Consider the following 13,031-nt stretch of genomic DNA (forward strand, 5'->3'; position numbering starts at 1 on the left):
CAAGCTCTTGAACTCTGAAGGAGATTTTCTGAAAAGGCCAGTTTCTGGATTGTTTTTTCTTTAAGTTTCAGCAACTTTAAAAAGTTGTCAGATAAACCAGCATGATAGTTTTGAATTTCCAATACTAAGGTGCTTTTTAACCACTAGGACGTTAGTAAGACTACCAACACATTAAATATTAAAATGTGCATGTGTATACATCTACAATGTGAAAAAGCATTTCAGCTCCATCAGTATCTTTGGGTCATAGGTGATGTAGCCTAATTTGTTAATTAGATTGAATCAGTTATTGGTTTGACCCTATATACTGTATGGTGACTCTGGTTTGGCAGCCTTTCAAAACTCTTAGGGTGCCATTAGATTGAAGACTCTAATTGAGGACACTGAATTATGCAATTGAGACAGGAAGGCTTACAGCATATAAATATGAACAGTATTTGTATAGCTGCTACAACAGCAAGGAAAACTTAACTATTTAAATTCTTTTCAGTGAATCAAGTGCGTTATCGGATTAGGATGCAGTATATGATCACCATCTGTGGTCTGGCTTCATTCTGCCAAAAGCCCTTCTCAGACTTAGCTGCTTGTGTACTAGCCTCCCCTTCCACGTCACTCTTATTAGTATTGTATTCACTTATTTTAGCTTGCTTAATTTAAAAATTCTTACATGATTATATATTCCATCTAGGGGAATTTCCTTTCATAGGTGGCATAGCAAATTTACATTTGATATTTTCATTTGGAAGTTTTGGTTTGACCTTAAAGAAACCCATAAATCACTTGAGTTTTCAATTTTAAAGAACACCGACTTCTAACTCAACATCACAGTCTCAGTACTTACCTATTGAGATTCAGCTGCCTTTGCTATGTTTTCTTGATATACAGAGCTTATGCCTGACGCTGTGTGTACAACAACTCAGGAGGAGGTCAGGACAAAGCAATACCAGAACAGAAAGAACTCAAATTAAGGGAGGAAAAAAAGCACTGAAGAACATCTATTGAATGCTCCCACACTTGTTACATGGCTTGCCTAATGTATAGCACAGTTAGAGTGATACTTTCAAGGGAATGTAACAGTAATTATGTAAACTTTTCTGTAAAAGGAATGTGGTTCTACTTGAAGCGTGCACACATAGGGATGAGCCCTAAATTAGCTGGTTTCAGTTGACAGGAGTTTCTGTCATGAATTTATGACTCACTTGTGGTCAAAAAGGCATGCAATGTTGGAAATGACAAGGAAGGTAAAAGAGGAGGGAAAATGCATTCATTTACTCTGCGACAGCAAGCGCAGAATAGGTCATTCAGAATTTTTTATAAGTTAAACATTCATGAGCAGGACTTGTTACTTCTGTCTTTTGCTTTTGCCTCCAAATAGCATCATGGTGTTTGTAGGTTTTCTATGGGCAGGTTTTATACCAACTGAAGAAAGTTTTTGATTTATAGTGTGTATGTTTTCAACAAAAAATACAATTTTTTTCCTACAATTAAATAGGAAGTTTTGCAAAATAATCCTTATTTCTCAGCCATATTAAGGATTGCTCTATGAAAATGGAGATTGTGTTACAAAGGTATGAGTACCCGTGAAAGTATTTTGTTCCACAATATTATTTTTTTTTTGGAAGCTTTTCCGCCTGTTTGTGCTAGTAGCAATGCGAATTCAAAAAGATTTGGGAGTTTTGGCGTAGGAATCTTGTCCCTCACGTGCTTAAACGCAAATAGCCAGTCTTCGCGTGGTGTGTCACTGTTACCGGTGTACGACGAGGCCTGCTGACACGCAGATAAATGTTAGTAGTTGTCTGTGAGTCACAGCCAGCAGGCATGGTTTCGCAGCAGTCCCCTGGCAACCAGCTTCTCTGCAGTCCTTCCCTTTTTGTTTTCTGTGGGTGATGTGTATGCTTGAGAATCAGCCTTTAAGTTGTAGACGAAATAGGGGTTCACTCTCAGAGCAGAAACCGACTGTTCTGGTAGGGTTTCATTTCCTTTAAACTAAGGCTGCTTTTGCCAGTAAAGTTATGCAGATTTAAATTAATGGTCTTTGACCTGATTAGCACTTAGTCATTTCTGTTACTGGCCCTCAAACAGAGGATTAATCTTCTGATATTATAACTCTCAAGGCCAACCATTCCTAACCTTTCTTCTGATATGATATGGACAAAGAGCGCTGTGATGGAATTACAGCCTCCAGTACTTTAAATGGTACAAAAAAAATGTTATTTAGAAATGTTTTTAGAAAAGCTAATTGTAGAGTTTTGTCATGTGTGTCACTAGATCTCCGTTCTTGGACTTGACTGGGTTAGGCAAGCAAGTGGATCTAATCACATCTGCTTTGAGCAGGGTGTTAGAGTAGATGACTTCTGGAGGTCTTTTCAACATGAACTGCACTGTGTTTCTATGATCTTGGACACTATGTGCAAGTAGGACATGCCTGCAGAAACAATATCTATTAAATGACAGGAATTCTGTTTTCCTGGGTTTTAATATAAAATAAAAAGAGCTGTACATCAGCATGTCAGCAGTAGCTGTTACGTGCCTCCATACAAATTCTCAATCCTTTCATAGTTTATTTGATGTGTTGATTTTAATTGTTCGGTTTGAGAAATTTTTTGACCTTTAAAAGAAGTAGAGATGAAAGGACGAATATTTATTTCTGCTTTGAGTGATAGTCCTTGCCTTTCTCCCCGGAGCATGAAAACACATCAGTCTGTCTTGATACGACATAGGAAATTGCTAGTAAGTAAATTTCTTTTTTTCCCCTGTATATTCCCAGTCTTCTCTAACTTCATAAAAGGATCTGTCTTCTGACAGCTTTTCTTAGCACTGTGGCAACAGAAACTCTCTAGACAACAGCAGCACTTGCTTTAGTTTCCTAGCCATTCTTCCCAGTATTTCTTACTTTCTGACTGTATCTGCATTGGATAAGTGCTTAGCTTTTTTTTTTTTTTCTTTTTTTTCTTCCCACCAATATTGCAGATACATTAGTACTGCGGTACTGCCCGAGGTGGTATATGTTGGTGAATGTCAGGCTATAGCATTCCAGCATACGTGAAACATAACTGATAGCACTGTGCAGCTGTGCCATTGTTAGAAGACAGATAATAGTTCTCTTGTGTGCATGTAGCCTCCTTGTTCTGTTCACAGCTATTGGCCAATCTTGTTTTTCCTTTTATGCAGCTGTTCTCAGTACACAGAATCTCAGTACCACATAAGAAACCTAACTGATGGGGTTTGTTCTTGGCCCTGGTCTCTGACACCTCCATCTGGGGAGGAGAACGTTTCTCCTTTGAGTATGTTCTTTTAATGAATATTTATATTGCAGGCGTTCAGAACTTTTATTCAATCATAGCAAGATGTCATTCCCCTTTTTCTCTTCTACCTTGGTATAAAGAAAACGCTGCATAACTGTTTGCTAAGCTGGAGTGCCTTTTGTGCTAGTGAAAGCAATTTTCAATTAACATTGAACCTTCAGTAGCCTTTCCCCTCTTTCTGTCTTTTTTTTGTACTATTTCCTATTTTACTATGTCATCCTAGTTAGTTATTTCTTTTCCTCAACCTTTATTTGTTAGTTTTCAGGAGTGAAACCCTTGTTTTTGAGCAGATTATTTCTCCTTCCTTTTTTCCCCCTTCACAGATGCTTTTAACTTTTCTTCCTTATTTTTTGCTTACCACATAATCCCCTAGAGGGTTTTAAACAGTGCTCATCTTGTGAGAGAGATATTCTCACCTCAGGAAAACCTTCAGTTTGCCATGCCTTAAGGTGTTAACATTCAATAAGTGGGAAATGTTTCTTCAGAAATGTGTACCAGCAAGGTGTCTGGACTGCAACTAATCTTTAGGACCAGCCCTCTTCAGCTTAAAGACCAGCCTTTTCTCTTCATCCTGTGTCTACAGCATCTTCAGCACATGGCACGGCCACCGCATGTTGCATGATCTCTGGCCTCTGCGGAACTGCAGCTAGAGCTTCAGGCAGTATTCCTGAACCAGCAGAATCACTGTGGCAGGTCCTGGCCTGGGAGTCCTCCTCCTCGCTATCCTCACAAGCATATTCAGCATTCTCTGTGAATTTTCTTCATTAGTCACCTCTCTTTCTTCGTTATTACTATGATTGCCAGGGAGCACTAGAGGAAGCGTTCTTACACACATGCAGCAAGGGAACTGATGGACTTGAAAACTAAGGGCTTACTCAGTTTTTCAGAGACCCCCATCCTCTCAAAGGCTTTTGTCTAATTTCATGATATTGTCTCCCCAGCAGTAGCAGTATTGGCAATGTGGTGCTGTTTCATGTCCACCTCAAATGGTAATGAGGGCATGAGCAAATGGTCAGTAATTTCTCATTAAAAACAGCTATGTGTTAGCAGAAAAATGTCCCCCCTGTCATTAATTCCTTGCCTACATAGTGCTGTGATTTCAGGTGATATTAAAAAAAAAACAGGAAGAGCAAGACTTCCATGTGAAATGATCTTTAGGACTAGTGCCTTCAACATCAGGTTCAGCTCTCAGCAGTCTATTTTACAGATTTCTGAATACCTAATGTCCTCAGTAGGAGATAAGAAATGATATCTCACACCTCTGTGACGGAAGGTTTAAGGCTGAGTTTTTATTCTTGGATGTCAACAAGAAGTATCAGGCCTGCTCTAGAGATAGCCTTTAACAGACTTTATTTGATACTTTTTGTTGGATTGGCTGATAAATGCCTGGTTCGATTTTGTTGGCTAAAGGAGCCAAGTTGTCAACATATTTATTATTTTAATATTAGAATAACATTTAATAATATTAAATTTAGGGATATAACATCTCATTATACATCATATTTAGTAATGTCATGGCATTCTTAATATATTAAATATTTTTTATAATTTAATTCCACTAATAAGTTTGTTGGATGTGTACATGTTAACTCTGTCCCCCCTCTTCCCCTTTTCCTGCTAATCTCCGGAAGTTTGATAGATTAGTTAAAGCTAAATTAATTAAGAGTAAGACTTTTGGCAACATTGAACAATTGCCTCATTTCGATTGTCCTGCATGAGGCATCTTGCATTGGCCTGAGATTTACCAGTCATCCCCTTGAAGTTCCAAAAATGTTGCTGTTTTATGACATTAATCACTTTAGATGCTCAATTTATTTATCCAGATAGATACTTAAAATTTCGACCATGGTTCCTAGAGGCTAGTGATACCCTAAGCGATCTGTGGGGTGCTGTTTCAAATTTACATGCAGTTGAAGGGTTTGGAACTCTTTTTCTTTAGAAGTGCAAAAATTAAAGAAGTGACTTCTTCCACCAGACCTGCTTTAGGACATATGTCCCACCCCTTGTCTGAGAGCCTGTAATAAAATCTGATGATAACTGATCCAGTATTGTAAAATGATTAATTTAAATGCCCTTTCCTTAAGATTTGCTGGCAGATACAGCATAGAGAATGCCATAGTTCAGGTGAATTTGAGGACTGGAGTTTTGAGGGAACTGCTAATTTATATCCTGATCCTGCAGCATGTTAGCGTGGTTTTAGGAATCTGTACAACACAATATGTAAGATTTATAAGACATCTCTGCCATGCTTTGTTTAATCAGCTTAAAATAAGATTCAGAACCTTATATGGTGATTGTAGTTGGCTTCAGTTCATCTGATACATACCCAGTCCCCCAGAACAAGACAAAAATTTTTCTTTTCCCTTAGTATCCTTTCATATCAGTGTATTGGATAGTTAGATATTATTCATTTGTGCACAGAAGCCAATGCTGGGCAAATGTTTAAGAAATTACAAGGGGAGATTAGAAGATAAAACAAATTAATAGAAACAAATGGTGAAAGAAGAGAACTGTTAAACTGATTAGTGGGGGTTTTTTTGGATTTTATAAGTCATTGTACACTTACTGCTATGGTAATAAACAGGAGTGGATGATACGTGTTTTGGTGGCTTTAATTAAAAAAATGAGGAAGGCAGTGAGTAGTATTATTTTTATTCTGTTTTTAGATAGTGATTATTAGCTGATATTCTATTTTCAGCTTATAGGTCTGTTTTAAATGTTAGGAAAATAATTGTTCACAGAAGGCTATCAAAACAGATGTTGTTTTGGGGAGGAAGGACAACACATTGCTACCAAGACATTTTATTTGGCTGTCACAAAAAAGGACATTGAGTGACACCAGAGGGAGCTGCATTCCTGTAGCTGTTTCTTACTGATGGGTTAATTGTGAATAGAGACCTTTGAGATAAGAGGAATAAGTTGCGAAAAGAATAATAAAGTGAGTAACATGTTCCTTAATTAAAAATAAATAATAATTATGCTCCTATTTAAATGAAGAAAACTTGTACTTTGTTAATAAAAATAAATGCAGGTATGATGGACTGAGAAGAGCAGCTAGTAATGCTGGAGGGAATATTACTTGCCTTTTGAAAATGACACATTTTGATATATTTCTGGTCAATTAAGCAAGTTTTGCAAATACAGTAAAATAAGCTTTTCACAGATGTTGAAATAATTTATTTGCAGAAGTCTATATTGTCATTTAATAGGCAAACAAGATCACTGATCTTTCTAATCTGCTAGTATGTGTCCAGCTGTGACCAAGATCCTAAGGCATTATTATTTTGTCATAGTCATCTGTCATTCTCTTCATTGTACTCATGAAACAAGAGTAGAGAAACAAGAGTCAAGCAGTCCCATAATGATGTAAATTTTCTGAAGTGTTAATAATACTCTGGGATATTCATTCTATATAATGGAATTAATTTTGATTCCTTACTCTTCTAACATATTACCTATAAATTAAGTGTAATGAAATCAGTAATGTAACTTCTAAGATTTTTGTTATTTATTTGAGTTGTTATGACACTTTGTTCAATGTGGTCACTTGTATTTATTGTAATCCATTCAAAATTGAAGATATATGGAATACACCCAGAGAACAGCAACATAAATATTGGATTATAAATGTTGTATACATACCTACCTTCACACATAGTATTCTTTTGAAGAGAAGTTATACATTTCACTAAAACCAAACATTTTGCTTTGCTTGAAAAAGTATTTAGTTAAATATACTTCAAGCTAAATAAAGAGACTGCCAACAGGGCTGTAGGTAGAGATGTAGTAGTTGGCATACCACTTCAAACGCCACAGGTTGTTTTTAATGTATTTCCTATTTGAGGATTAGTGTTCATAAGCACAGGCAAATTATTCCATGCAGTATGTTTTTGGCTGTATGCAACATAATGAAAAGATTTTTGAGACAGCTTATTTGCAACTGGATCTCATTAATGGGGTAGCTGAATTGTAAGCGTGATGAAATGATGTAGATAAACTGTAGCCTTAACATGCACCTATAAAAGGGTAGTTGTTGGATTTTAAAGCCCTGCAATTTATTTTTTTATTCTATATAAGAAATTTTACACTTAATTTTAAATGCATGTCTGAATATTATGTGACTTGTCTAATTAAATTGAATAATATATCAGAATACATATTTTATTGTATTATCTGAAATACATTAAAAAGGTAGTAAATGTATATTAATAGTTTAGTAATCTTGTTCTTAGTGGATCACACTTGTAAGTAATTTCTCTTGCTTCACATACAAGTTAAAGACTATAAACTTTTCAGAGTTTCAAGACATATTAGAAAGTCTTGTGCTAGGTGAGTTGCCAGCTAAGTAGACTTTACTAATTTTCTGTCTCTATTTTACTGTGGCCTGGTATTTAAAGACAAAGGTTCTAAGAATGGCTGCACCTTTAATCCGCTTCTGACTGTGGGTAATAGCAGATGCTCCAAGAATAAGAGTGAGACAACCATGTACGATACTCCTGCTGGTTTTCCAGCCTCCAACTCTTTCCAGCGTGGAAGCCTTTTCAGCCATCTGGGCCTTCTGTGTATTTATTAATGCTCAGTGTGTTTCTTTTCCATGACTTAGTATTGTCGGCAAACTTAAATCTCTTTTTTTTTCAGGTCATTTATGGATATTTTGAATAGCATAGGTCCCAGTATAGAAAACTATGAAAACTCACCTTTCTTAACTGTGAAGAGCAGTTATTCTGCACCAGTGGAAAGTGTTGTTTTAGCTTGTCTGCAGTGATCCTGTCTTCTGAGTCCTCCTCTATACCTTCACTACCAGTTGGCTCTACAGGCTCCCTGGCGGGTTTCTTGCTTCTCATGTCTTTGAAGAAATATTATTAGTTTGGTAGTTGTTCCTCAGGCTAATTTTTGGGGTTTACGTTTAATATCCTAGAATTTATGATCCTTTCTATTTTCTTCATCTGTACATTTCTTCTGATATCCCCTTTTATATTCTGTTGTTTATAGTCATGCTGTTTTTCTATTGCCGTTACCTACATCTTAATAAATGGTATGTGCTGGCCTTGTGCTAACTGCATGGCGTCTTTAAGTAGTTTCCACACTACCTGTAGGGATTTAATTTCTGTCCTTTTGATGTCGTTATTTAAAAGTGTTCTCATTTTTATGTATATTTCCAGATTTATTGTGCACCGAAGGCAAAGTTTTTATAACTATCCTCTCCTTTTGTACCTGTAAGAACTTGTGTGCAAACCAGGTAGTTAGAAATTTTTGAGATTTATACTTCCGAAACAAATGTAAGTGCACAAACAGAACAGAAATTACATATGCACAGTGTGGTAGAAAGTGTTAAAAGCTATCATGTGGTATTTCAGAAATGGGGCTACAAATTTGGCTAGACAAGGTGGTGGGTTTTTTCAGTGGCGTTGGCAGACTATGCAGGTTGAGTCCAGAATGCACTAGAAGCACTATATGGAGAACTTCTTCCTTAGAAGATAAACTTATTACTGATCCTTTTCTTGTGATACCTGAATCTCCTGCACTTTTGAGCTAAATGTGTGATTCCCACTGAAGTGAACAAAGGACATTCTTATTGTATTTCAGTATAAATTAGTCAGTTACTAGGATTTTGATCCTCCAAAGTAGGATTATTTTATTACAGTATAATATTATTAATTTAGTGTGTATTTTTTAATAGACTGGTTCTGACTAAGATATAAATACCTGATCTTCTGTTTTTGACAGGTCCTCTAAACAGCAGGATTGAAAACTGTACTTGATTTTGAGAAACATTGAGATAAATTTCACTTGGAAAGATTAGTTATTACTTGTACAGGAAAAACTTAAGATCCTTTTATACATACCCAAGAAACTAAACAGTCTAGTTCTTTGTATATCAGCATACTTAAATCAATTTATACTAGCTGAATATCTGTCCTGTAATGTATTAAATAATTTTATTTCTGATAAATAAATTAGAAAAAAAATATTTAACTTTTATTTACTTTTCTGAAGCATTCTTAATGAGCTCAGTAAGTACATGTTGTTACAAGTGATACTCATGCATCTTAGGTTTATTTTCTTAAACAAAATAGTTATAAAAGATAACAAAAAAGTTTGCCTTGAAAAAGATTTATAACTAATTTGACTGTCTTGTGATACACTTGATTTTATTTCTTTTTCCCATTTCAGGTAAATATGCTGAAGATATATTTGGTGAACTTTTTAATGAAGCACACAGTTTCTCATTTAGAGTCAACTCCTTACAAGAACGTGTAGACCGTTTATCTGTCAGTGTTACACAACTCGATCCAAAGGAAGAGGAATGTAAGTTAATTCCTGCATTGGAGATTACTTATTTTGTCACCCACATGGCATTGATACATGAGATGGAAATAGTAACTGTCTAAATTTATAACAACACAGAGCAAAGCATTATGAGAGAAAAGGTCCATTTTTATTTCTGCTACAGGTTTCTTTGATGGTCTGGAGCAGCTTTCTGAGCTAAACATTTTCATGGTAACTGAACAGTACTGTTACCGATGAATTTACATAAAAACTGCTACAGGAGTATATGTCACTTCAGTAGTTTTACTTATTAGTGTTAATAATATTAATAATATGTAATACTATGTGAATGCTTAGAGGTAAGTCTTTACTCATTTTTTTAACCTTCCTACTAACTCCCATGGGATGTAACCATTTGTCCAAGTAGGGTTTTGCATTTGACTTGTTACCATCTTACATTCTGTATGAAGTTATAGTTGTATAGGTCCATTTATTGATGCTATATATCCCCTTGGGTTCTGCCAAAATAGCTTTAAGTACTGTAAATATTGGTTAGTACTGAGGAAATAAAAGTACTTCCAATAGTCAATAGGGTATGGCTCATGCCTGTGAGATAGAAGTTGTGTGGGATTTAAATGATGCACAGGCTTTGTGATTGACTATAGGAGCAATGACCATCTAATATGTAAATGCTATGAAGCTTTTTTGCCTTCCTGGATATCTGTTTGTTATAGGTGAAACTATGAAAGGTCTTCTAACCCCAAACAGTTTTAGGGACTATACGGCTAAGACCTAGAAAGACCCAGAAAGTAGAGCAACATCCTATCATGAAAAATAACTTCAGATTGCTTGTGCGATCCAATTTTAAAGTATAGAAAGCTGTTTCAGTTCTGAATGTTTGGGTACAGCAGTTGTGTGTCATTCAGGAAAAATGAAGTGTCAAACCAGGAGCATGGCCTTCAGGCTATGTGTAGTTACCGATGTCAACATTTCACTAATAGCAAAGTTAAGCTATGGAAGTTTTGATTCTGTACTTTGCGTGACATTAATTTTAGAGCAGGTTTCGAAAGACAGCTGTTCACAGCTAGTAGCAGATTTTCCACAAAATCGTGACTTGCCTAGGGGAATTCTTACGTTAATGGGATTTTCCAGGACTCCTGACAACTCAGCAGAAATCATACACATACACCTCTTTTTCTAATAAAATACATGTTTACTATTATTGGATAATGACAAAAATTCTTTCTGTGTACAGTAACAAATTTTCAGCAGTTGTAATCTTGTAAGAGCTGTAATACTGCAGTCTTAATGTCATTTCTGTGTTTACCCTTGACAGCGTGGTTTTTGGTTTAAATCGGGGTGGGATGTATGTTCATGTGGCATATCTAGTATGGCTACAATTCACATTTCAGGAAAAGGAGGGACCATTTTAACTCATTGAGTTACACCGTCTAAGGTTGTTACAGGACAGCAAGATGCAGAACTGTATTTTCCTGTGTAAATGGCCTTTGACAGGTTTGGCTGTAGGTTGCAGGTTGCAATACTAAATATCCATAACTATTTGATGTTAGAGAATTGCTAGAAATATTTCTAAATAGTATGTAGTTCCAAATGCACCGGATCAATAACTTCTCACAATATTGTGTATACTGTAGTGTTTGCTAAACTGTATAGGTAAAAAAAGGGACAGACATTGCAATTAAAGAAAACAGGGCTGAAAAGAGGTCTACTTGATGAAGTCCAGAGTGGCTAAATGTGATTCAAATCTGGTACCCTGGATTTGTCTCTTATGCCGTATTTTTATTTTTATTAACCTAAGAATATCTGGTCCTTGAGCCATACCCTGTGTTCCTTATTCACAAACGTCTGCCCAGAATGAGTCACCAGATGAGGACAAAAGAGATGAGACGAAATTCAATACTATAGTTCCTTAAAAATTAGGGATTTGGAAACTGTTTCTCCTTCGGTATCCTGTTTTGGGCTTGAAATTTGCAATTAATCAGAAATCAGTTTGTTTTAGTCCTGATCTGGGCTAGAATAGCAGGAGGTTGTTAATGCAGGAAAGCACTGGGAAAACATTTGGATTTACCTTTCTTGCCTTTTTTAACCCTCTGCAAAAACTGAGCAAATTTCAGTACTTCTGCTTGGGTAACAGCATGTGTAAAATGGGCTCTGCTTGTAAAATGAGTCTCATTTGCTAGTTCTTTGCCAGCAGGCACTAATAGAAGATTTAATGTCTTCCTTTGGGCCCGTGCTATTACACAAGAGGAAGAAATTAAGATTCATTTAAAGCTAAGTGGCATGAACAAAAACAGCCCAAGTGAAGATTCATTGAACAAGATGCAGATACTTTGCAAGGTGTTTCTAGTAGAGTCAAAATAATAAAAAGCTCTGTTTTTTTTTTTTTTTAAATACCCTGTGTGTTTTCTCATTTTGAATTACTACAATATCTCTGTGAAAGAATAAAACTAAATGAAACCAAGGTTAGGATTGTATGCTAAAGGAACTAACTCCTGGTACACAATCTTTCTGTCACAGAATAATTGATAAGAACTCAATTTGGTTTGAATTATTACACTTTTTTCAAATTTTTGTTTGCACAGAATTAGTAATTTAATATTGTAATTTATTTTTTTTATATACTTTATTCTTTTTTACATACATGTGGGGTTTTTTCCCTCAGAAGAAATATTAAACTAAAAAAAAGAAATCCTCTGCTTTCCTTCACTAAACTGAACTTTATTTTAATTGGATGGGAAGGTAGCCTATATGTGTGTTGTAGTTTTCTGCACAACATGCTGTTAAGTTCAGAGAGTTAGAAGAAGCTTAGCTAAAAAGTAAAATGGGAAAACAAGTCTTGCTGTGGAGGTGAACTAAGGTTGATGGTTTCAGTAGACCTGCGCTAGAAGGTATCCCCATAGGTCAGAAAATAAGCCCTAAGAGTATAGTTTCTTTGCACCCATTTTTACTTCCAGTATTTACTTTATAAATAATGTTACTAATTCTCTCTTCACATGCAAATTTTGTAAGTATAATAATAGATTTGTGTTAATTTACCATTTTTTGTGAATTTCTCTGTGCCATTGAGCTTGAAGTACTACTATAGGTAAAGAATTTCTTATCTGTAGAAATCTGAGAGTTTTAAAAATAATATTCATTTTAGCTTTTATGTTATTCTTTTGTGCAATGCTGACACAGTACAGCTCGGATGTACAGTGTAACGAGGTATTAGAAAGTAGTTGTGTGTCACTCAAATGGTATCATAGCAGAAGGAGAATTCCTAAATTAAGAGTTTTGTTGCATATTTTGGTATTAATTTAGTGGTTCTTTAACATGAACTGCCTAATTCCATTTAAATCTCAGACTGGAGAGAATTTTAATCTCAAAGGCAATGTATCAAATTCTTGATTTCTACAGTGTATCTGTTACAACTGTGACAAGCAACTTAAAAATCTT

At 35.5% G+C, this 13,031-nt stretch overlaps 1 protein-coding gene across 4 annotated transcripts in view; it reads left to right on the forward strand.

The window, feature by feature from the left end:
- The window catches only part of WASF1 (WAS protein family member 1), a 43,680-nt gene that overhangs the window by 16,738 nt on the left and 13,911 nt on the right, over positions 1-13,031 (forward strand). For all 4 annotated transcript variants that reach the window (XM_014964726.1, XM_014964725.1, XM_014964724.1 and 1 more), the window contains one exon: positions 9,480-9,614. In XM_014964726.1, the coding sequence (XP_014820212.1) occupies positions 9,480-9,614 (135 nt within the window). The remainder of the gene's footprint in view (positions 1-9,479; positions 9,615-13,031) is intronic.

The sequence above is a fragment of the Calidris pugnax genome, unplaced genomic scaffold (assembly GCF_001431845.1).
Source record: "Calidris pugnax isolate Ruff unplaced genomic scaffold, ASM143184v1 scaffold219, whole genome shotgun sequence".
NCBI lineage: Eukaryota > Metazoa > Chordata > Aves > Charadriiformes > Scolopacidae > Calidris > Calidris pugnax.